The sequence below is a fragment of the Lissotriton helveticus genome, chromosome 3_1, assembly GCF_964261635.1.
Source record: "Lissotriton helveticus chromosome 3_1, aLisHel1.1, whole genome shotgun sequence".
Classification (NCBI taxonomy): domain Eukaryota; kingdom Metazoa; phylum Chordata; class Amphibia; order Caudata; family Salamandridae; genus Lissotriton; species Lissotriton helveticus.
The window spans coordinates 1,362,507,393-1,362,534,200 of record NC_136061.1 but is presented as its reverse complement, the minus strand read 5'-3'; the positions used below and the strand labels follow the sequence as shown (position 1 = coordinate 1,362,534,200).

The 26,808-nt window shown below is 46.8% G+C and overlaps 1 protein-coding gene across 2 annotated transcripts in view; it reads right to left on the bottom strand.

Annotated features, from left to right (window-relative positions):
* The window catches only part of LOC144823467 (carotenoid-cleaving dioxygenase, mitochondrial-like), a 742,462-nt gene that overhangs the window by 27,001 nt on the left and 688,653 nt on the right, over positions 1-26,808 (bottom strand). For both annotated transcript variants that reach the window (XM_078682002.1, XM_078682003.1), the window contains one exon: positions 15,313-15,450. In XM_078682002.1, the coding sequence (XP_078538128.1) occupies positions 15,313-15,450 (138 nt within the window). The remainder of the gene's footprint in view (positions 1-15,312; positions 15,451-26,808) is intronic.

Below are 26,808 nucleotides of genomic sequence, written 5' to 3'. Positions count from 1 at the left end.
TTGTCCACACCTTTTTGCCCCCCCCCCCCCCCCCCCCTCCAGTTTTGGCGACAGTTTTTCACAGCACCACATTTTGACACACCCCGCTCACATGGGGTATCTGCAAAGGACATCACCATCCTAGGCGACTTTAATTTCCATATCGAGGCTTCTTCAGATACAGACACAGGAGCCCTTCTCCAAACACTGAGCACTCTAGGACTGAAACAAATAATAAATAAAGCCACATATTTGGCCAGGCTTACGCTAGATGGCATTTTTTGCAAATAATTCCTTTGTTAGTATAGAGGATGCATTGCCGATTATCTGGTCGGACCATCACGCAATCATGTTTGGAATTAATAGTCCATACAATTCTCACCCAGCAGCTGGAACAGACACAGCCTATCCTTTCACGACACTGAACAAGCCTTGCTAGACTATACTGATTGGCTAAATTCCGCTTTCAGTAGACCTATTCTGTTTATAAAACCATCTACCAATAGGAATAAACTCTCTACGCCCTGGTTTACTGAGGTGGCCATATTAGAGAAGGGGCATGCAAGCCTCCTTGTTTTAACCCATTTGCGGTAGGGATAGCTTGTGATAAACCTCTGTCCTCACTCAATAAAACTCTACACCATGTATCACTATGGAGGACTTGAAGTAGCTCTAAAAGGGTACCCGGCATACCCAAGTTTAAAAGCTTACTCCACAGCAAAGGAAGATCTACTTTATTAAATCCTGTGGGGAAGTCAATAAAAGCTGGGTATACCTTTCCTCCTCTAACTTTAACATCATTTATTACATGAAGGGCGGTCATATATCAATCGCTCCATGCTGGCCCTGAACCCAGTTTGCTCAATAGGTATGATTTTATGAGCTTCTGCCCATTCACTATTCTGGGTCAGTAAGCATTTACCAAAGACTTTACCCACCGCGTCAAGAAGTGTGATTTGACTATAGTTTTCTGGTAGGTAACGGTCTCCTTTCTTAAAGAGTGGAACTATGATACTTCCCTTCCAACAGGAGGGAAGCATTTTTCTTTCATGGAAACATTTAAAAAACAAGTGGAGAATTTTACTCCAAAGAGAGCCATTTTGTTTTAAAAGAGTAATTGGTATTTTATCGGGGCCCATCGCCGAAGTACGCATTCCCCTAATTACAAGTTCTATTTCTTTTTCAGGTGGTGGTCCATACAGAGCACAATCTTCCTTTATTACAAAATAATTGGTAGCACCCTCATTTGCTACTTAGAAGCCCATTTGAGTTCTTCAATAGTGACAGGAATGGATCTAATTCTAGCTCTACAACCCTCTGCAACAAGAGCCTAAAAAATCCTTGTCTGGCCTTTAAGTACTGCTTTCTTAAGTTTTATCCAGAATCTATCTGCCTCCTCCTTTCTAAACCTGACCTTCAGTCAGGGTCCTAATCCTTTTTAATAACAACACTTTGATATATCTTTCAGGGGTCCCCTCCTGGTGGTCAGAGGAATAAGATCCTCTTTCTGTTCCTGGACCAAGGCCAAGAACCTAGTAGTTCAAATCGATAACAAGCTTAACTTTGGAAGCCAAGTTAATGCTATTGTCTCCTCCTCCTTTTTCACACTTAGGATAATCGAACAAAAATTCTCCCTTTTATTCCAGCTAATGCCAAAAAGACTGTCATCACTTGCTTAGTTCTATTAAAAATCGGCTACTGTAATGAACTATATGTTAATATGCAGAAACAACATCTAAATACCCAGCATACTATGCTGCTTTTATTGATTCCCAAATTCCAATCTGTCTCTCACGCAATCTATAAGCTACACTGGCTTCCAGTTAAAAGTCATATCAAATTCAAAAGCCCTATGTACCGCCCACAAGGCCTTGCACAACACTGGGTAAGAGTTTCTCTTGCATGTATTCGATTGGTGCGAACCCAGCAGACTCCTGCGTTCCTCTGGGGCCAAGAAAATGGTGGTCCCCAAATTTAGAAAGACAAACTGGGAGAGGTAGTAGTTTCAATACAGGGACTTCCAAGCTTTGGAATAGTCTTCCGCCTCATATCGGAGCCTTGCCCTCTCTGACTTCCTCTAGGAAGGAGCTCAAAACGTGGCTATTTAATAATTAAGGGTCTCTTTCTAGTTGTGTTCGAGTGAGTTCGGTACCAAGACTCCTTAGGGTATACAATCGCTCTACAAATCTTTTTAAGATAATATATTTTATGGTATAATTAATAGTATGTTAAGCTCTGTATTATATTGTTTATGTTTGATCATGTAATGATTTTAAGTAACCGATCATGAATAAAATTTGATTTGATTTGAGTCCACATAAATTCACCAATGTGAAATCTAATCTATACAGTACCGCTTTAAGAGAGAACCTGCTGGAGTATGAATACAATATTATGGATTTCAGGACCTATGTATTAAGAAAACATGTTCTCAAACCCGTCTGTACAAACTGTACGCTGTCCGGTTTACAAAGAGATTTGCCATTTGTGACTCAATTTATGTACTCCCAGTGGACTAATTCAATCTTTCTTTCTTCTGAGGTTGATGAGATGAATATCATCAATTCATCATCATCATTAATAGTTTCCCTGCTTCTAAATGGAATGAGTGACATTTTCCTTTGTGTGTAGTGTATTTAGCAGCTATAACCAGCCATATCTTAAGACGATGCTCTCTTAGGCACCTCCACATGGGCCCCTGACACAGGCCTCTTATTCAATTACCTGCTCTCACATTATCGGCCCAACAGGCCTCGCCTTGCTTTTCTGGGCAAAACAATCTTCCCTTCCCTTGGCGAGCCCAGTGCAGGGGAATCTGAACTGAGGGGCGCACTTCCTATTGTGGATGGCTGTTGCAGGGAGGTGCTTCTCATACCACCCTGTAATAACCCCTCAGATGTTCCTACTTAACAGTGTTACTGGTTTACCAGTCCCTAAGGTCTGGTAAACCAAAGTCCTGGCCTGTGATATTACATCGTTGTTGAAATGCGTGCCCTTGCAATCTTGCCACTAACTACACTACCTAACATTGTGGTTCCATAACTCCCCGAGTTCCCTTCCTAGCACCACATAGCCACTGAAGGGGATCGCAGAACATACCTTTCACCCTTTGTCGCTGTAGGACAACTTTGTACCAACCAGCTCAATAATCCTGTGCAAACGGACCCTGTTTACAGCTTGCAACCCCGAATTAACGCTGAGCCCTTTTTCTTCAAGGCAGCCTGATCCCCATTGTGGGGAATCCTTAGTAACAGAATGGCGGGAAAAGGTTCCAAGTCATCATGAAAGAGACCAAACCAGAACCTACTGCCTCAGAATCCCCCATTAAAGGCAAAACCGAACTGAAAGAAAACAAGCATTTGCAATGCAATAGGTCTCGCATTTACGCAAGTTTAAGCTATTGCCATTGTAAATGACACTGCCTTTTATTAATGTTTTAAAAACAAAAATAAAAGGCATTCTAATTTATAATGTCAATAGCTCAAACTCGTGTAAATGCGAGACCTATTGCATTGCAAATGATTGTTGTATATAGCAGGCAGTAGAAGGGTCAACCCATCTAGTCTTTGTCCTGACGCCATGGTGACAGTCACAAGAGAACTCGACGGGACCACATAGCTTTGTTGCTTAGTAACAGGGGACATGAGAAGTGTTCTCCTGTTGCCAGCAGTGTTCGCTTTGCCCAAGAAGCGCAGCAAGTCTTCTTTTAAGGAACTCGTGGTAACTGGTTTCTGTGTACTGGGTTCATTTCCATTCCTGTGATGTAATGAGTGTTATCATTCCGTTGCAATCCCTGCATGAACATATTACATTGGAATGTGATGGTTTTCACAACTGGAGCTTGGAGGTGACCGGTGATGGGGTGTTTTTCCTGATGTTGGTATCCAATATATTAGTTGGGTCTTTGCTACAACCTGCTTTGTCACATTCATTACTAAGAAAGTGCTTCATTACACTTAAGAAACTCCCCCAAGAATCCTTGCCTGTTGAGCCTGAAGCTGAGCCTTCCCAAGCCTTTGGTGCTACCTCAGACTTTTTGCAGAACAGGAGCTCCGAGGCTGGGATACATCAATGCTGTTAAAAGGAGCTTTTAAATCAAGAGAGGGCCCCTCCTCAGGAACCGTGCAATGGACTGGAATGTTCTGTTTCACAAGATGTGTAAGTCCGGGGGGACATGGAACAGATAGGTTGCTATGTCCAGCGATCTGACCAATCTGAGGCTCTGAGCACAATCACGTGGGGCCTGATTCACAAAGGGCCTTCACACTTGTGGCGGAGGCCCAGCAGTCATGGTGGGGTCCTGCACTCATGGTGAGACCTCAAACTGTAGTTTTTCATAGAAGAGGACCTGCAACGAGTAAGGGCACCCAACCAAGACTGCTGGCCTCAACCACATGGGCGGAGTCCCTTTGTGAATTGGGCCCTTGGACTTTCCAGATTCCTCATTGGCTTTGGAGCACTGGCATTATTTTACCCCGTATGAGCGTAAACAACATGAGTCTCTTCCTGCATAATTTAGTCCATAAAGTGCTCAATAGAGAATGGAAGGAGGTATCACAGACTGTTTTTCCAAGCTTCCTTTCATGCAATCCATTGGCCTGTGGTCATGGTGGGATTTTTAAATGGCTGGGCTGTCATCACAGGACACAATATCTTCTGACGATGCCACTCCTGATACTGTTGTTGATTTTATATTTATAAAGTGCAAACTAATACCCAGAGATGTCTAGGCGCTGGAAAACCTCAAGTAAAACAAGATATGAGGCAGCTGCATTGATTCAGACTTTCTGGTATAACTGCCGCTTTAAATATGTATTTATGTATCATCTGGTAAGTAATACAAAAGGAGAAAACCTCCCACTTTAGAATGCAGCAGAAAATATAAATTTCCCACTCACCTATACAGTTTTATGAATATCTAGTATGTTTTCTTTAAACTATCCTGCCTTTATAGCCAGACGGAATCCGCGTCCCAGTTTGAGCTCCCTGAACATGGCAGGCTTTGCGACCCCGCAGAATCGCTGCAGTCAGCGGCAGAGCCCCGTGCCCCCACCTCTCCCTCCGACAGCCAAGGATGAGGAAAATCATGAGGATAATAAACCCAAAAGGCAGCGGAGATTAAAAAGGGAGATAACGGGGCAAGGGGGCTGCATGGACCGGGAGGTTTAGGGCAAGCAGCTAGCTGGCTACCTACGAGGCCATCACTCAAAACTGGCCCACCGGGTCCCCAGAAGAGACTGCAGTCCCTGCCTCCGTACATTGTTCATGGCACATATCAATAGGTCTGAATATACGCTCAGGAGCAATGTATGCACTCCCGTGAATAGCCAAATGTAGCCACGGATTGGTGGCAGCCACGCTCAGGACACCTGCGCTTGCTGCGCCCACGTCGACTGTGGGGGGGCGTCACTCACCACGCAACTGCCCTAGCCGACCAGACCCGAGGAACCCCTACTCACTGTAGCGCTTCCAAAACCTACGCACACCTGCCGCCCAGGAGAACACATCCCACCCCCTGGAGGAACTCAGGCTCAGTGTGCAACTGCAAGAGCTAGGAACCGCCAGCCTCCAATCACACCTGTATCGGGCGCCCAGGCGCACACATCCTCACTGCACGGAGTGCGCTGTGCTACCTCACTGCCCACGGGGATGCTAATATACACTGGCTGCCCTGGAGGGCAAGGGCTCATCTGCCATAGTGGATGATACACCGCACGTATCTTCATCGGATTCCTGTTAGCTGCAACACATACTCCACGTGCACAAGCACAGGCCCGCATCGGAGGAAGGGATCCTACTCCAGCTCACCGCACAGGGACGACGGGACTCAGCTGCTTTAACTGACCTACTGCATTCTCACCTGCACTGGCTGCCCGGGGAAATGGGCCCAGGTGGATTGTAACGAACTGCACTCGCACGCACGTGCTTAGGAGGACGGCTGTGGGTCACACTCCAAGCGCACCTGCATCAGCCGCCCATGGGGGCTACACACCCGCCCCCACAGGCTCTAGTGAATCATACGCTTTAACATTACTTCATGCGCACCTGCATTATTGGCCTACGAGGACGGGCCCTTGTCACCCGCAGAGCCTCCTACTCCACGCCCACCTGCATTGGACGCCCCTCGTTAGGCAGTAGTCAATCGTATAATCTTCACAACTGCACCCGCTACTCGCCAAGGGCTCACAGGCTATCAGGGATGCCCCTCCATCGCCGACACGGAAGACAGCGAAACCGAAAGCAGCCTGGGCTGAGAGTGAGAGGGCGGGGCTGCCCGCGCATGCGCGCTCTGAGCCCCGGCGCCAAAGCGGAGTGCGTCACCTGAAGTCCCGGGTCCCAGGAGGGGGCCCGGGTGAAGACCAGCGCTGCGGAGGGAGCTCGACACTGACCCACTGGCTGACGAGAGAGACAGGGACACGGAACACGGAACACGCTGAAAGAGCCCGGTGAGTGGGGGAGGGGGGGATGTGTGCGCATGAGTGTGCGCGTGTGTGTGTGCGTCGGTGTGTGTGCGTGCGTCTGTCTGTGTGTGTGTGTGCGTGCGTGCGTCTGTCTGTGTGTGTGTTGTGTGTGCCTGCCTGCGCATGTGTTGTGAACAGCCTGCCGGAATCGGAGCGCGTGTTCACGTGCGCGACCTGATCCGATTCCGGCAGGCTGCGTGCGCGTGCCAGTCTCTTGTCTCCTCTTGGTAGTCCTTGAAGCTGAAACGACTGAAATGATCACAATAGACTCGCTTTGCGACAGCAGGGCTTTGCCCTGCAATCGCAGGAGCGAGACCTAAAAAGGATACCATTCTAAAAAAAAAACGTTAGATGTTCTACACCTGGCTTAGACGATGAAAATTAGCATGGACATTATGCAACAGGATGTGTCTGGAATGAGATCTGATGTAAAACAAATCACTGAAAAACTATCTGTAGTGGGCAAGGCATCAGCAACCTTGTGAATAAATCTCTTTCCACAAAAAAAAGACCTCCGAACATTCCTTTTTCTTTTTCAGGCCCTGCCAGGTTCCACATCACTAACAAAGGCTCACCACACCTCTTCCACGACTACTGGGACCCGTCTTCTTTCCTGGACAATATACAAGAGGCCAAGATGGCAACATTCTCCTTCAATCTAGGAGCGTCGTAATGTATTGCCATCTTAATGTTTTGCTGCATGCCTTGTCTACTTGATATCTACTTAGATATGCTTGTTTGCTCGGTCTTGCATGTGAAGGAACTGACATAGATTTGGATTGTTTTAGCTCCCCTTTCTACAATGACTTTGCTTCTTTTCGATCATGACTGTATCTACGATATGTCTACATCACTGAGATACTGAACAGTTCCCTCGTATGATTTTTGTTGGGACGCTCAGCCTCAAGTCGCCAATCAACATCTATTTAATTCATGTATTGGTCTATATACTAGCCTTAATAAAATTACCTATACCCCACTTACCTACATCACGTCGCACTTGATCACAAATAAGTTTCCATATAAGGCTAGGGGGAAGTGGCCACCTTGCTAAACTTCTATTTAACTTTATATACACAAAATGTTAGGTCTGTTCACTCACTCATGTTATTCTAGCTCTGCCCCAGATGTGTTGCACACTTATGTATGGTCAACCGTACTGGGGCTTGTGTGTTTGTGTGTTATGTGGCACCCAGGAGATATGTGGCCTCCTCCTTCGGGTTCCACATTTTACCTGTCTCTGGTTGGGTGAGGGAGGGTTTAAGAGATGGTGGGCTCTAATGTTATGTGCTCTCTTGTTTCTTTACTCCCCCCCTTTTTCTGGTTGCCCTCTCTTTTATGTAGCACTTGGGTCGTGTTTGATAACCAGTGTTCGCAATGTAAGACTCGATTTGTCTCTGCCGCATGACACACATCCAAGAGGGGGCTTCTCTATACAATGTAGTGTGATGGGTCTGGCTGACTTTTATCCACTCGATACAACTTATATTCCCAGCGTTGATGACAGACTCGCAGACTCCCTACAATTGGTCTCACTAAACATAACAGCGATGAAGCATCCGTCAAGAGGAGGAAAATTCTTGAATACACATACAAATTTAAATGTGACATACTCTTACTACAAGAGTCTAAATTATCTGCCAATGAAATCTCCTCCTTCGAGGCCCCCTGAATCTCAGAGGTCATAGGCTCACCTGCACAAAAGAAAAAATGAGGTGCTTACAATAATTACCATACAAGCAAAGATTATCAGCTAGATTCATCAAGCTCAATTGCGCTCGCAAAGGGACAGATTCTGAGAATCTGGCCCTTTGCGAGTGCAATTTTTTGCATTTGGGATTAATCATCCCAAATGCAAAATTCGCTAATAAAGAATTCGCACATTTGCGAGGAATTGCATTTAAGGAATCTCTATTTGAGATTCCTTAAATGCAATTCATGAACCATTTTTACATTGCGAATTCGCAATTTTTGGTCGCTATTTACCACGAAGTCTGACTTCGTGGTAAATAGCGAAAAAATATAAAAAAGCACTTTTGTGCATTTTTCTCAATTGCATGTTACACACACACACATGTCCTTTGGACATGTGTGTGCGCAACACCTGTGTAAATTTGCATATCAGGGGTGCTAAAGGGTGTCCTTTGGACACCCTGGCACCCTTGAAATCGCAAATAAGGAATCAGTGGGAATCGCAATAAATATTGCGATTCCTACATGAATCCCGTTTTGCGAGTCTGTAATAGCGATTCCTTATGAATCGCTATTATAGACTCGCAAAACGGGTCTTTCATGAATCTAGCTGTATGGTTCTAGACACTCTTGCAGATCAAAGTGGGAAGTGGGTACTCAACAAACCATCTAAAGCTGGCAAAGAGTTTACATGTTGAACATTTATGCTCCCAATGTAAATGAGCTGAGTTTCTGAAAATTACATCGATTACCTGATCGCAGGGCTCCCTAATGACACTCGACTTATCCTAGGGGGTGACTGTAACCTCCCACTGGATACCACTGTTGATTGTAGCTTGAGAACCAAATTTAGACCATCTGCATCCCACAAATTACTCCACAAAATGTACTCTAAATATTCCCTGTCTGACTCCTGGAGCTTTCAACACAAGGCACCAGGGATTACACTTTTTACTCCTCCCCCCACCAATCATTCTCCAGAATTGACTACATTTTGATTTACAGCAACCTGGCCAGAACAATCTTTGACTCTACCATTGAACCCAGACGGATCTCAGCTCACTCTGCCATATCGGTTTCACTGGACTGGTCCACCTCTCCCCCCACTGACAAATCCTGGAGACTCATACCTGGCATATTACAAGATCCTACCCATATAGAGACAATCCATTTAGCCTAAAAAAATTATTTCAAGACAAATGCCCAGGCGACTGTCCACCAAGTATTTTAGGATGCTTTTAAAGCCACTATTAGGGATGTGATGATTGAAATTAACTCCTATATCAATAAATCTGCAAACACACAGATGAAAAACCTCGACACTGAAATCAAACAATTAGAAATTAGGCATCACTCTGTGAAGGGTACTCTCTTATTGGACACACTAAATCGTAAAAATATTAACATAACAAAATTCTGAGTACCAGGGCTATTAAATTAGTAACTAAATTCAACTGAATAAAATGAAGTGCTGGTATCATAGCCCGGAAAGTCTTAGCTCGCTACCTAAAATATAAACAAAATCGCCTTGAAATGACCCTGTCAGAGATAAGGATGAGCAACGCCACATAGACGCTCACAAAACCTCCCGAGTTTGTTTAGACTTCTATAAAAATGTATGACGAAAGTGTCAATGTTAACTCCACTGACTAGCATTTTTAAATAAACTCAACCTGCTTAAACTAAATGCCCAATGCCAACTTCGCCTAAGCAGCCATCAAATCCCTCAAAGTGTGGAAAGCTCACAGTCCGGATGGACTTATTGCCCGCTTTTACATTCACAGTGGAATTATGCTTACCCCTTCTTGATCTATTTTACAGCAATGCAGAGTCTGGGGGTATCCGGGGTACTACAGCTGAAGCAATAATAGCACTCATCCCCATGGAAGGGAAGGTCCATATTTACCCTAAAAACTACAGGATGATATTGTTCATCAACTTAAACAGCAAATGATACGCCAAAATCCTAGCTAAATGCCCTCTCTAATCAGCCCTTATCAAGTTGACTCTCTCAAAGCAAGACTTTCCTATGACATTAATATACTACTGGGTCACATCCCTCAATTAGCCAAGACCAAAACCTCCCCTGTGGCAGAGATAGACCTCGATGCTGAAATAGCATTCAATAAAGTTGCATGGCCATTTCTGAAAACTGCCATGTCATGCTTCAATCTGGGTGAGCCCTTTATATAGACGACTATGGCCCTCTATTCAAACCCCTGTGCTAAAATAAGAACCAATGGGGGTACTATCCGACTCGTTTCTACTTAAACAAGGCACCAGATAGAGATGTCCAGTGTCCCCATCCTTATTCCTCCAAGCAATAGAACCACTTTTATTGTCCCTCAACAAGAGCAGTAATTTGATTGTCTAAGCGCAGATAGCTAATATTTCAAAATGGCAGCCTATGCAGATGACATTTTGATAGTGACCAATCACGACGATATAGTCATACCTGAAATTATTACCAAAACTGAAGACTATAAATTAATATTGGGTTAACTGGGCTAATTGGGTTATTGGACTCAACAAATTCGTCTGGAACTTTAAAAAAAAAACACATCTCCCTGAAAAAACTCAGTTTGGCTAAAATTCTAGGAGGTGCCAATTTAGCTGACCTTAACAGCCCATGCTGCAAAATGATTTGATAATGCTCTAGAATTTATACCCCTATGGCTATCCCTTGAAAGGTTACTCATCTACCCCTGCCGTCTCTTTAAACTAAATTCAAGGATCACTATATCCTTACTAACCATATTTTGAATCGTACTAGGATGTCTTCTTACATCTGGATTCCCGCTTCTCTGAGGTGAAATGTAGGCACTCCCTAGGGGCTTTAATTTGGCATAATAAGGACATACAAATCAAATCTAATCTTTCCATAGGAGACACCTTGGCGAGCAGAGGGCATCTCTGCTGTCGGTGACCTTGGCTCTAAACAACACCCCCTGTCATTCTCCGATATCAAACAAAAATACGACATCAGCCCCATTGACTTTTACGATTTTCTTAAACTAAAAGCTGCCAATGCCAAGCACAAATCTATCTATTCCATTTAAAGGTGCCTCACTGCCTAAGCTCCTCACAGTGATTAAGAAAGGTGGTTATGTTGCTTCCAATATATATGCTAAACCTAGACCCCTAACCACCGCACTGTACATCCCTGCCCATCAGAGGTGAAGTTCAGATTGGACTGAAGAAGGACACCGACCCGCTGTCTTCAACTGGGGAAGATTGTGGACAGCCCCATTTCATAAGAAGATAACACCCAACCTTGCCCAAACTAAATTGCATATCCTGCACAGAACATTCTGGATCCCACACCATTTGGCCTCCCTGGGTCTTATGGAAAACAGCAACTGATCAAATTGTAACTCTGAAAATGCTGACCTACGCCATATGCTATATGAATGCCCCTCACTTTGTACATTCTGGGCTAACATTCATGACGTTATTGACATCTTTCACACTAAACCTGCTAGAAACTTCTCGTTCTTCATTTTCGCCCATTTAGTCCCCACAAAAGGCATTCAGAGAAGATGAATGTCTGCGCCGGAACTAGTGCCATATTTATTAAGACATTGCGCCGCCAGTGCGTCACTTTTAAAATGGGAAAAAAGTGACGCGCCGGCGTCGCAAGGCCTTCATAAATAAGGCCCCTAATGTTTACTCTGGCCCATAAAACTATCTTATCATCCTGGAAATAACTAGGCAATGGCTCGAGTAATGCCTGGTGGGAATGGCTGGATATATCAAGGATGCTCACTCAATTTTGCCTGCCCAATATCCCCGGATCTCGGCCAAAAAGTTCTGTGGAATAACCTGGACCGCTACTTAGAGTTAGTCAACCCCCATAGTGCCCTCGCACCTGTGGTGTCTTCCAATAAAATCCTAGATAATTTGGACTGTGTAGCATCTACCAAGACCATAACTGATACCCCATCTGTCAATTGATACTTGCTATTCTACTTTGTTCTGGCTTACATATGCCTTTATTGTTCACTGCCACAACCCCTCTCTCTCTCCCCTATCTCTTTTCTTTTGTTGCCCACCTTAGCAGTTTGGTAAACACAAGACGTATTTGCCTCATTGGGCACTTTGTTGCCTGTCTACTTTCGCCTTTATAATCTCATTGAAACACTTGTTTAAGAGTTACCATTGATAACGCTCTTACCTCATGTATATTTGCCAACTGCTTGTTTTGGTATTCAAATTACAAGAAATATTTTCAAAATAAAAAAACAGCTTTTAGCATGAGTGCACATGTTTTACAGGCTAATGAAATAATTAAAGAAGTCGACCTAAACATCAGCGCTGTCATACATTTTTGAGCTAGAGGTCCGTTCACCACTGGACCAGCAGGTGACAGTGGCAGTTGTGCTGTCCTATTTAGGTCAAGGTGACCATCAGTGATGGACCAGCCATGTGCACAGAAAACAAACTAGTTTCCCAAACCAAGGCGAACACCGACGCATTACAAGGTCGTTTTTTTTAACTGGATAAACGCCCAGCTTGGTAGTTGCAACCAAACAAGCTTTACCAAACAAGCATTGGCAAAACCAATATGTCTAGTTTTGCTAATGTCATTTAGCCATGTTGTACAGCAGCATGGCTGTTGTGTAGCAAGGCTAAAAGCAGGCACAGGTAAAAGCGGTAGGGCGGGGTGGGGGCAGGGGGGAAGTTGATATACTACGGGATAGGGAAAATAAAATAAGTAAATAAAACCACTTACCTTGCGCTTGCCGCATCCAAGGGCGAGAGCAAGGTTAAAGGTTTTATTTATTCATTTTTTCCCTATCCTGTCGTATGTTGACCCCCCCTGCACCACCGCTCTTACCTGTACCGTCCACACCTGGCTAAAAGGTAGTGGTGGGCACAGAGTAGAGTGGCATCGAGGAGAGTGGCATAAAGGAGAGTGGCATAGAGGAGAGTGGGGTAGACCAGTGTGGACTGGAGTAGTGTAGAGTAGCGTGGAGTAGAGTAGGGTAGAGTGGAGTGGATTAGGGTAGAGTGGTGTAGAATAAGTGGAGTGGTGTACAGTAGAGTGCACAGAGTGGAGTAGAGTACAGTGTCTTAGAGGAGAGTGTCTTAGAGTAGAGTGGCGTAGAGTGGAGCGGCGTAGATTAGCGTGGTGTAAGGTAGAGTGGGATTGATTAGAATGGAGTACAGTGTCGCAGATTAGTGGTGTAGAATAGAGTGGCATAAAGTAGAGTGGAATGGAGTAGAGTGGAATAGAGTGGAGTGGTATAGAGTGGAATTGTGTGGAGTGGCGTACAGTAGAGTTGCGTGTAGTGGATTGGCATAGAGTTTAGTTGTGTGGCACACAGTTGCATGGCATAGACTGGCATAGGTTTTAGTGGCATGGAGTAGATTGTATAGAGTGGAATGAAAGAGTGAAGTGGTGTAAAGTAGAGTGGCATACAGTGGTGTTGAGTGGCATGGACTAGAGGGGTATGCAGTGGTGTAGAGTGGAATAGAGTGAAGTGGAGTGGCACAGAGTGTGGTGGTGTAGACTGGAGTGGTGTAGAGTGGGGTGGCATACAGTGTCACAGAATGGGATGGAGCAGAGTGGTGTGCAGCAGAGTGGTGTATAGTGGCATAGAGCAGAGTGGAGTGTAGTGGCATAGAGTTGAGTGGCGTGGAGTAGAGTGGTGTAGAGTGACATTGTGTGGAGAGGAGTAGCATAAAGTAGAGTTGAGTGGTGTAGAGTACAGTGAATTACAGTAAAGTGGCGTAGAGTGAAGTGGCGCAGAGAGTAGTGGCATAGAGTGGAGTGGCATTGAGTGGAGTGGCGTAGAGTAGGGTGGTGTAGAGTGCAGTGATGTAGAGTGGCATAGTATGGAGTTTAATGGCATAGAGTGGAGTGCTAAGGACTAGAGTGATGTCAAGCAGAGTGGCGTAAAGTAGAGAAGCGTACAGTGGGGTGGAGTTGAGTGGCATGGAGTGGTGAAGAATAGAGCGGTGTGAAGTGGCACAGAGTAGATGTTAGTGTGTTAAAGTAGAGTATAATGGCACAGAGTAGAGTGGTGTAGCGTACAGGGGATTGGCACAGGGTGCTGTAGAGTGTCTTTGCGTTGCTTGTCTTTGCGTTGAGTGGCTTTGTGTTGCATGGTGTGGAGTGGCGTAGAGTGAACGGCGTGGAGTGAAGTGGCGTAGAGTAGAATGGAGTGAAGTGGCATAGATTATAGTGGAGCAGGGTGGAGTAAACAAAACATATTGCAGCACAGCGCATGCGCTGTGTAGTCGAAACATAAAACTTATGTTGTGTGAGCAAAAACAAAAATAGAACCGTCTTGGCATTCAGCTCTGGTTTCAGTGCATCTGCTGAATCAGGCAGACAGGGATTTCTAATGTAGCCTGAGGCCCAACTCCCGAAAGAGCTGGCACGCCTCTAGCCACATGTTAAATGCGCTCCTAATGTACTTACACATAACTACTGATCTCCGGTGATGATATCTTTCAAATAAAAAAACACCGTTAAATCATATGTGATGCCTACATTATGCGTACATTAAATCATCTTTTGAGTCACAAAAACGCACATACCACTGCAAATGTATGTATTCTTTTTTTTCCTTCATATGCAAAATATTCTCGTATATAAAAACCAAATACATGAAAACTGGTATTGTTTAGAGCACTTCAGCACACTCCTTACTTCTCTATAGACTGAAAAGTGCAAAACGTTTAGGTAAAAGCTTTGCAAATGTTTGTGAATACCCAAAAAGTCACAATTTTGTGGGTGGTCACCACAGTGGAAATCCTAGCACCCATAGGGAACGGCAACTTCTCTCTCTTCCCGCCCTCAATAATGCTTTCAGAAATCTGGCAGACTTTTTCGTGTGTACATTTCTATGTAAACAGAAAATCTGCAATTACTGGGTATGTATATCAGGGTTTGTGAGTTGTTTAAGTTCGGCTTGTCTAATGTAGGCCCTAGCTGAATGGAAAGTTTCACAGCCTTTGTTTTTTTTCATTTATCCCAGGAAATGTACTGTGATGGTGACTAGCATTTTTGGCTGTCACATATTGGCTTTCCCGATGAATCTACCAACTTAAGTAAACAATTGTAGGTAAGTCACGTGTCACTGTTCCGGAAGTGCTGTCAATACAGAATGCATTAGAAATATATAATTGAACATTTTCAGTAAAATACATATGCAGGAAGGTACGCTCTTACCGTGCCATCCTCTTTCTTCACAGCCTTCGCTGTAGAGTAGGACAAGGGGTTGAGATCAGTTCCTGCTGGAGCGGTCACATCCACGGCCAGGGGCAGGACAAACCTTCGAGGAAAGCTTTTCGCCACCATGTTATAAGTCTGAAAACACATAAAGATTGAAAGACATGGTGTATCATCCTACTTCATGTCCATTCTTAAGTCCTAAACGCCACAGACAAGCTAAAAGAAGCATTAGCAATGCAATAGCTCTCGCACTTGGAAGAATTTAAGCTATTGGCATTGGAAATGATAATGCCTTTCATTTATGTGTTTTTCAAAGCAACTCATATGTACAAGGCATTTTGTCATTTCTAATGCCAAGAGCTCAAACTCTCGCAAATGCAAGACCACTTCAATGGTGGCTGTGCCCCTTTCTTTAAACTCTGCTCGCCGTGGTCAGGTTACAGCGAGCAACGTCTAAAAAAAGGGGCGCGGCCAACATAAAGCGAAAGGGTGGTATGGGGCGCTTTCACCCAAAAAGAAATAAATTAACAAAGGTTCTGTACCGCGGCCGCTAAAGTAAAAGCGGACCACGCTGTAAATTAAATAAATAAATAAGTGTGGCAGCTAAAGTGAAGTGAACCGCGCTGTAAATTAAATAAATATGCGCGGCCGCTAAAGTGAAAGCGGGCCTCGCCATAAATTAAATAAATAAATACTCGTGGCCGCTTTGGTTAAAGTGGAACGCGTGTAAATTAAATAACTACATCACTGATAACAATATAAAGTGGGCAGCGTGCTGCAACGTCGTGGGTGGAATGGGGAAGAGATCATTAAAGAAAATAGTATTCACCGACTACATAAAACAGACCGTGTAACAACACAAGTAAAAAGTACAGTCCTTATGGAAGGTTACAAATGAAGACAAGGCAGTACCAAGGAGGGACTATTAAGCCTATTCTCAAATGAAAAGCAATGATTTTGAAAGGACAGTAACAGGAGCCAATTGAAAAGATGGGCGGGAAATGGGCGGGGCTTCTATTTCATACCCAATAACGCATACCTCGCAGAGCAGCGCATGCGCTGCCCAGGCTTGATCTAAAAACACATCTGTGGATTAGAATGTGGCCTGGATAATTCCTGGTGGTTGAAATTAATAAAAACCTTCAATCCTTCACTTTTTGTGCTCGTTGAAGACACTTTAACTAATAGGGCTGGCCCGAGGTGTTGGTACTGACCTTGCTGCACCCTTGAAATCAAGTACGCAAGGGAAGTATTGCATGATCAAGGGCGGCAGAGACATATGCGGGGCAGATTGGACCCGTCCAGACCTGCAGCTAACTGTGGACACATTGTTTGAAATTTCGTGGGATTCCCACAGGATGCAATCATTGGTTAGCCTGGGGGCCAGAGGGATCACCTGGGTGGTCGCCAGGAGCAGTAGGAAAGGTTAATACAACAAGTTGCATACTTTTGGTAGTGCTCTTTCCTGTAGAGACTCTATCTATCTGCAGATTCCTCACCTTTTGAATATTCTTCAGGCATCAGACTGGATTCTGAAACTTTTCAGCATACCTCTGTGTGCCGGTAATTGGGGCAGTGCGACTCCACACTAACTTTGTTAAAGTACATATAAGACATGTGGAGTATATACAGGCGCCTCTCTTGCGCGCTAAGGTCACTTGCTTTCCACAGTGTCCAAGGCCCTAGATGCAGAGCCCTAAAAGCAAACTGGCACAGACCAATGTGCAGCTCTAGAGTGTAGACCTGGGATCGTATTAATGGATAGAGTCCAACCACAGAACGTGGATAATCAATTAGGAATCTGCGGCTAGATAGAGTCTCAACCAGAAAGAGCATTTCCAAAGGTAAGTAACTTCTTCTTCTAATAGAGACTTCTAGTCACAGATTCCTCAGGTTCTGAATAGATACCAAAGCAATACCTATTTGTTGGTGTGTCAGTGGATGGACTCAAACCAGAAAGTCCTACAGGACAGACTGGGCAAAATGGCCCTCTCGGCAAATCTGACTGTCCAGGCAATAATGGTTTGTGAACTTCTGGCGCAACACCCATGTAGCCATCAGGCGAATGTCAAGGACAGGGACTAAGTGTGCCAACGCTGTGGTAGCAGCTTTTGCTCTAGTAGAATGAGCACGCAGTCCTATTGGATGCTGCTGTTTAGCCAATGTGTAGCAGAATTAGATTTAAAGCACAATCTAGCTCGAGATGGTTGTCTTCTGCACAACTTTTCCTTTTTTCACTCCACAGAACCCCACAAAGAACTGATCGTCCACAGTGTGTTCAGTGGTACAATATATGTAAAGGCTCAGCACTCTTGGGGTCCAAGTGGTGGAGTCTCACCTCCTCCTTAGAATGGTGAGGCGGAGCACAGAACGCCAGGAGGGTGATGTTCTGACCAACGTGGGATGGAGTCACAAGTTCAAGCATAAAGGATGTATATGTCTGCAAAACCAACTTGTCAGGGAAGTGGGTGGTATACTGTGGCTTGACATTGAGGGCTGATCCGGCAATCACAAAAAAGCTGAAAGAGCTGACAGGTAGCCTTTAACTCTGCACAGAGCAAAACCTTGCTGGGCAAGGGACAAAATAAATAACAAAATGTCAGATAACTTTTCCTGGACGGGGTCTATCTGCTGTGTACTGCACCAAGTCAAACTCTGTCCCAATGACATGTATATACAGATTTTGTCGAGGGATGCCTGGTTGCCAAGATGACATCAATAACCTCTGTAGGAAGGTCGAAGGTTTGAGCTGCTGCCGGTCAATGTCCTCTCCCCAAATGTGTCTTAACTGCGGTGTACCCCAGGGTTCATCCCTCAGCCCCACCTTATTTAATATCTATATGAGGCCTTTGGCTGAGGTGGTGCTTCCCTGGGGAGTACTACTCGTTACATACGCAGATGACACGCAATTGATCATCTCACTATCTACCCAGGAGGCCCCTTTTGAAAGACTCTCCAGCTGCCTTAATAAAGTTCGGGAATGGATGGATGAATCCTTCCTTAAACTGAACGGGTCTAAAACTAAGGTGATGATGCTGGGATATAAGGCACCTACCACAGTGGAGGGTTGGTGGCCGGACAAGCTGGGCCAACCACCCAAGCCGAAGGCCCAAATTAAGAGCCTTGGGGTATGGATGGACCCAGCTCTTAATTTCTCAGTGCAAGTCCGGAAGGTAGCTGCCACATGCTACGCACTTATCAGGCTTCTGAGGAAGATTACCAGTCTTCTTCCCTTTGAAGCCAGAAGGATTTTAGTACAGGCGCTGATCTTATCACGCCTAGATTACTCCAATGCGGTATATCTAGGCTCCCCCCAAGGGACAATCAAGATACTGCAGATTGTTCAGAATTGTGCAGCACGCATGCTGCTGAACATCCCGCGAAGGACATATGCCAAACCTGCACTCCGCCAATTGCATTGGCTTCCAGTGCAGCAGAGGATCGAATTTAAAACCCTGGTTACGGTCCATAAAGTAATCCACAAAAAAGCACCCTTACTGATACAATCATTATTTTGCCCCTACCTTCCTAAGCGGGAACTAAGATCCTCTAATAAAAATCTCCTCTCAATCCCAAAAACGAGGAAAGTGCGCATGGGTGGCAGACGCTTCTCCCTACAGGCGTCAAGACTCTGGAACAATCTTCCACTCTATCTCAGAATGGAAAGTAATCATCTCAGTTTCAGGAAGTCACTGAAAACCCTCTTGTTTGTCTGATCTAGGTGAATGAACGTTGTCTAAAAGCGCTGGTATGCCTCCGGGTAGCCATGAGCGATACAAATACGTAATCATTCATTCATTCAAGGCCCAGAGGCAGAACGCTGCACCCTTTGCTGCAACAGCAGATCGTCCTAGATGGAGAGCCTGATGGGAGGGCAGATGCTCATGCCCAGGAGTTCTGATACTATACTCTCTCTGCTCAATCCGGAGGCACTAGGATGACTTGGACCCGGTCGGTCTTGATCTTCGTGAGAACCTGGAGCAGGAGTGGTATCAACAGAAAGGCATGAGTCCTGAGGTCCAGTCGAGGCAGAAGGCATCTCTATGCGAGAGACACCTTGAAGACTACAAAGTGCAGAAGTGCTCACATTGTGCATTTTCAGCAGTGGTGAACAGATCGAGCCAAGGTTCACCACAGTCATGGAAGAGAAATTGTGTCATCTTGTGTAACTGACAGCTGATCTTGTCTGCCCTGGCATTCAACTATCCTACCAGGGAAAATTACTTGGTAGTTCAGCCATTTCCATAAGCGCATTTCTACGCACAGGGTATGTGACCCACCCATCCTATTTGCTGCATTACCACATGGCAGTGGTGTTATCTGTGAGCACCTGTGCCAGCCTCCCCTTGATGGATCGATGGAAGGCTTTCAACGCCAAGAGGATGGCCCTCAGCTCCAGGAGTTTGATATGGAGCTAGGATTCCGCTGGAGCTCAGAGGCCTCTGATCTCCACCTTCCCAGATGCCCCCCCAACCCAAAAGTGATGTATCAGTCACCACTGTCAGCTCTCAGATCTGGATGGGGAAAGGAGAGGAGTGTGCCACGAATCCAATTGCAGTCCAGTAATGACCAGTGCTGATCCTTTACAGTCTCCCTTGAAATCTGAACAGGGTCGGAAAGGAACCTTGGGAGTTGGGGCCACTGAGACTTCAGATCCCATTGCAGAGCCTGCATATGCCTCCCTGCGTGCTTGACCAGCAGGAAGCAATCAGTTCCAACAGCCTCAGAGTCGACCTCACTGAAATTCAGGACTTAGGCTAAAAGATAAGGATCATAGCCAGAATGTCCTGGACTATTTCTCCCAATGAAAGGCACAAAACTGAATAGCTCCAATTAAAGGGAGCGTCTGAGAGTCAGGTGTTACTTTGGCCTGCTGATAGGGAATCCCAAAGATGACAGGATGTCCTCCGTAGTTTGGCAAAGGTTGGGGCAAGCCTATTTTTAATAGCCATTCATTGAGATAGGAGAAGTTTGGCCCCCGACCTCTGACGGTGAGCTGCCACCACTGCCATCACACCCAGGGGGCACTGGTGAGACCAAAGAGAAGCAAACTGAGAGTACTTTTGCCCCACCACGAAGTACAGATAGTGCCATGGGCCTGCAGGAACAATATATGGAAATAGGAATCCTGCAGGTCCAGCACCACAATCCAGTTTCCAGAGTCGAGGGCAGACAAGACCTGGAATTTTTCCATATGGAGGAAGGCATTGAGAGGGCACAGGTCTAAAATAGGATGAAGGCAACGGTCCTTCTTGGGAACAAGAAAGTAGCAGGGATTACGACCATGTCCTACCTCTGGCATGGGCACCCTCACAATAGCTCCTTTGGCCAAAAAGGCTTGTACTTCCTCCTTCAAAATGGAAAGAAAGTCTTCCGATAGCCACTGGGTGGACAGTGGAAGGTGTGGCGGTGTTAGAATGAAAGACAGGGCATACCCTAGCTGAACAATTTGCAGTACTCCCCCATCTGCTGTTATGACATGCCAATTCGACAAGAATCATTGGATCCTTCCTCCCCCAAGGTGGCTGTGCTCAAATAAGGCCATTCTAAAGGAATTAACAGGTAGGGCTGTGGAGGAGGGTGGTGTCCTGGGTGGCCTGTTGACCTTGACAGTGGGGGTGGTGGGCACCATTGCCTCAACCTTGAACCAGCTGGGTGCCTTGTGGAGAATATATTGGCTGGTGGCATGGGGTACCTCTGCTGCAGCCACAAACGCCAGGGAAGACAAGCCCTGGGAGCATACTGTGGCCCTGGTCTCATTGCACCGCTCAAGAGGACAATCTGCCTTGCCCTCAAACAGGTGAGTCTCGTCAAATGGCATGTCTATGAGGGACGACTGAACGGGGGCATGGCTATGACTGCAATGGGGGCAGAAGAGCCTGGGTAGAGCTCCGCTAGAGGCTCCCCAAAAAGGCTAATTTCTCCAACAGTAATTACCTGATGGAACATCCGACCGGCGAAACACTGTCCTGCTAGAAGCCCTGACCTCCGATGCCAATCTCGCCCTGCGTGAATCCAGATTTGAGGCCTCTGACCGTGTGAGCCGATCGTTGAGCTGCTGCTGTGCGGAAAGCTCAGACTACGTGAGTCCGCGGCTTGGCTACTCCTACAAGGTCGGGAATGATGGCGCAGATTATGTGGGCCGCCTGAGCAACATCGCAGTAGCCCTTCCTGCCGCCGCCTGTCCCAGCGGACACTGGAATGCCACAGAACATTGCCGGGGCCGTCGCAGAGCATCTACCTGACGCCGCTGCTGAAACTTACTCGAGCGGGACGCTCGGGGTGGGAGCAGCCCGGACTGGGGCTGCCCTCTCGGCGCGACGGGCCGATGAGCCGGCGCTGCCCTGCTGTGCCTCTGAACTGTGAGTAATACAGAGTGAGGACCGATACCATGCTTTGCTGCCCCCCCCCCCCGGAGTGACGGTCGCTCTCACCACACGCTACATACTACAGCTGACGCGGAAACACCCTTGCCCCCTCGCTCTACCCGAGAGACTGCTGGCATCGATGTGAGAGTTGTAGGGCGGCGAGGAGGGCTTGTTGTGGGCGCCTGTCTCCACCAGTGATTGCTGTGCACCAGCTGAGATGTTCCTGAATTAGTGACATTTGAGAGACCTGGTGCCATTTTGGGGAAAGCTGCTTCACTGCCCATAGCGGATAAGGGACATCCGGTGCAGATCTGATTGCTGGCGCTCCCACGGGGGCGGCGCGGCTCGGCCTAGGTGCGCTGCACTTTCAGCACTGGGCGTATCGCCCCGCGAGTAAACCTGGCTGATACTTGGGGGGCCAATGTGAACTGTATCACCGAACACCGATTGCTCCTGGCCGGGTCGGCATCACAGGACAGATTGTGTGGCGCGGATACAGTGCCCTCCCCAGAGCACACATCCGGATTTGGTGAGAGCTGCCCATGGTTCTTGATCGCTACTTGTGCGGATGCCTCTCTATGAAGTGCTGGGCGGACGCATTGCGGTTCAGCGCCAGGAAGCCGTTTGGCCATCGTGCGCTCTACAAATAATTTCATTCATTCATTCATTCATTCATTCATTCACCTGCGGGAGGCCGTGGTGACCTGCTGACGACGCCCTACGCTGCGGAACATCTGCTGTCAGTACCTCATTGGCTTTGATATGCTGCAAGTCGCGAGATTTCGCACCAGGACCATATTGAGTAAGAGGCGGTGTCTGGGAGCGTACTCTGCGCCACATGTCGGGTGGCACCCGCGCACAGGCTGGAACGTGAGGAGTGCAGGCCCCTCCGCCCGCTACCAAGACCAAGCTAGACAAGATGGCGAAACAGGGACACACGGACCCAACTGTGAGCTAACTAGATGCGGTGCCGCTGTGGTTGAGAGGCTGAAGGACACTATCAACCAAACCCGCACCTCCTTAGAGTCCAAAATCGACAAGGTTGCCATCGATCTTACCCACCTACATGCGGATCACTGGAAGCTGGTGGATCGCTCCACTATATTAGAAACCACTCTCGCCGATGTTAAACCGCAAGTGCCTCAAACGGATAAGCATATGCAGAACTTATTGAACCGAGTGGAAGTTCTGGAGGAGAAGGCCGAGGATGCTGAAGGACGGGCATGGCGAAACAATGTGCGCATAGTGGGTGTGCCGGAGAACTGGGAAGGAAAGGAGCCTGCTTCTCACGTGGAGAATTAGCTCAGAGACCTGCTACCTGAGGGAACCATCTCCCCCCACGTTGTCATAGAACGTGTACACAGAGTCCCGGCGAGAACCCCTTCCACAGGTTCAAATCCACGGCCTCTACTCATACGACTTCTCAACTACAGCGATAAGGACTCCATTCTGCACGAAACCAGGAAGCTGCAAGATGTCCAAATTGACAACCGTTTTTTCCGGACTATACCATACAGGTGCAGATGCAGAGGTTTTCCTTCATGGCGGTGAAGAGGCGTCTTAGGCAAAGCAACCTGAAATACTCACTACTCTTTCCAGTGCGCCTGCGATTGGTCGCAAATGACAAAACGCATTTCTTTGCCACATCGGAAGAAGCAGAGGACTGGATGGACCCCTTTGCTGCCGCGGGGCCTCGTGATTCTGCCGCAACAGCGACACTGCCGAAACCGAGGGTTCCCTTTCGTCAACGTCGGAGAGAGAGGAGGGCCGCGAGGGAAAGGATGCCATCTTCACCTAATGTGGGGCCACACATGGACCTGATCCTCAGTGGACAGAGAGAGGCTCTCCAGGCGGTAGCAGAAATCAGCGGCTCCTTGATGGCCGAGGATGCTTCCAACTCCAGCCAGCATGAACAGACCAGTGATGATGATCCCGAATATGGCCTGCAGCTCTCACAAGACTCAAATGGGCAACCGGATGTCACCCACAAACGGCTGATAATATAGTATGAGTGCTGTGGGACTTCATTGCTGCGTCCACTCTACTTAGAGGTACCGTGGGATGTTTGGCAGAGAGCGCAGTTGTCTGTCGACCTGATACAAGTAGGAGTCCTTGACTGAACTTTTCATGCCAGCATGGGACAGGCGGTGTCAATTTGATCTGGGCTGGGAGGGAGGCTTCAATTGCATATTCTGCCTCTGACATTTATATCTTCGCCCACACCTCCAAACTGGGGAGTGACATTGTGTTACTGCGAACAAGTTATTATCTTCCATGGAACTTAGCCTGAAGATGGGGAGCCTCTGTGAAATAGTTCACACACTTGTCAAACTATTGCACCGCAGAGCATAGCATACCCCCCTGATTGTATTGACTGTTGTCTCTATTGAAAGTTTGGTCGATTGCTAGTTGCATTTCAGCCCTCATGGAATTATTTAAGATATGGTTGTTGTTGGGTTTCTTTCAGAGATATCATTTATTGAATGCCAGATTATGAAACACACTATGCCACGATCTAGAAAGCTGGGTGACTCATACATTATCAAGATTTTTGTGCCACATATGTTTGTCGGGCAGCCAAGAACACATTACTTGTCAGTAGATTGCAAACGCCATAGTTTCACTTAAAATAGGCACATAGAATGTGAGAGGCTTGCATTCACCATCACGCAGGTATCAGATATACTCATATCTTAAGCGACATCACATACAAGTAGCTATTCTCCAGGAGACACATTTAGCCAAAGCGGAAATTCAGCGCTTGCACCGTCGCTGGCGTGGTTAGCTGTATGCTACGGGGTACTCGGCTTTCACCCGAGGCTCGCTTCTGTGGGTGCGTCCGGGGGTACCTTTTAAAATTACAGAATCATTGGTAGACAAGGAGGGCAGATATGTTGTAGTTAAAGGCACACTAGATGGCCGGCAGGTTGTCTTAGCTTCACTATATGCCCCTAACACGGAGCAAGCTGCATTTTTTGATAATCTCTGACGAGTCCTGGAGCAGTAACATGATATTCCCATGTTTTTGTGGGAGATTATAACAGCGTATTGGACGTCTCTCTGGATCGCTCCTTCCCACCCCTCCCAGGCACTAACACATACAACGCCATGAAGGCGCTAACTAGCTGGGCGACACAGTGGCGCCTGCAAGACATCTGGAGACACCGCAATCCAAATGATAGAGTGTACTCTTATTATTCAGGGGCACACGGATTACATGTGCGACTGGACCGTTACATGCTTTCGGAGGAATTGCTGCCACATGTATCAGCGGCCTATTATCTAGGTAGGACGCACTCAGATCACAATCCACATGTACTGGAGGTGGCCTGGGAATGCCCTTGGGCACCGATTCCCACCTGGCGGCTGCAACCAGATATTCTGCTGGACGCACCCTTTCAAAACCTGATGGCCATCAATATTACCCAATACTTTGAAAATAATACCGATATGGCCACAACGCCGCAGGTGGAATGGGATGCATTTGAGGTGGTGATCAGAGGCGATTGTCTTGGTGCACAAGCGGATATTCGGAGACAACTAGAGGGTGAGCTCACAAGACTTGTAAGCAAATTACTTCGGAGAGAGGGTGAGGAGCTCAGAGGCCACGCAGCATCTCTGGTGCAGGATAGGGAAGAACATTCCAACCTGATTGAACGGCTCCGCCTTTTAAACTATGTGGGGCATTCGGCACGAACCCATCACATGGGGGACAAACCGGGCAAACTACTGTCCTGGCTGATATGAAAAGACGCAGTTACTGCACCTATGACGTCTAACAAGACCGCACGTGGTGTCACTGTGCTTACGCAACAGGGCATACATAATGCCTTTGTGGAACACTGTTCCGAAATGTACCAGACCCATTTGTGAGCGACAGGCGCAGACATTTCTTTCCACCCTCATATTACCGTGATTAGCGGCGAACCAGCAAGAGGAGCTAGAGGCTCCCATACTGCCGGAGGAAATCAAAGATAGCATTTTCTCCCTCTCTAACGGTAAATCTCCAGGTCCAGACGGACTGCCGGTTGAATTTGATAAAGCTTACCCAGATATATTAATACCAGAATTGCAGTGGGTGTACGCGACGGCGCTGGATGACTCAACGCTTACGACTACGCAACACGAGGCACTGCTGATCTCCCTTCCAAAACCAGGCAGAGACCCTGAACTCCTGGGCTCCTACCTTCCGCTGGCTCTGTTGAATACAGATTACAAGATATTCGCTTCCATCCTAGCTAAGAGACTAGCTCCATTTGTACAGACTCTAATCCACCATGATCAAAATGGATTTGTCCCAACCAGCAGTACCTCTCTCAATATACGTAGACTATTTAAAATACCTAAGTATGCATCGGAGCGTTGGCCACATTCGGGTTGTCTGGTGCTGAATCTGGAATAGGCCTTCGACTCATTGGAGTGGCCCTATCTTGCAGCGGTTCTGTGCAAGTATGAGCTTGGAGATGGATATCTGCAAATGGTGCAACTACTTTACCAGCGCCCTACGGTGCGGGTACGCATGGGTAGGCTCATTTTTTATGCTGTGCGAGGTCGAAGAGACACCAGACAGGGGTGCCCGCTATTCTCGCTGCTTTTCTCCCTCGCCATGGAGCAGCTGGCGGCTCTGCTCCGAGAGAGCGGTATGGAATGGGGCATTCCTCTAGGCGATGGACTCCAGGCAGTGACTCTATACGCAGACGATCTGCTGTCATATATCAAAGATCAACACGCTATACCTCCAGCTATATCTACACTGTTTTGCAAGTTTGAAGCAGTATCGGGGCTTAGAGTGAACTGGGCTAAATCGGGTGTCTACTCGTTTCCAATCATCGTGACGGAAGCTGACGTAAATATTAACGGAACTGCACTTGCTTGGTATCCAACCACATTTAGATACCAAGGAGTTTACGTATATAGGTCCCCAGCAGACATATTGGACGGTAACCTGGTGCGTGCCATCTCATCTGTTAAGGCACAGATACAGTTCTGGAAAACTCTCCCATTGAATGTCACGAGTCGTATTACATTAGTCAAAATGATAGTATTACCAAGACTATTGTATTATTTTGCGTACCTACCTGTGTATGTTCCGGTACGTATATTTTGGGAACTGGAAGGCTTAATT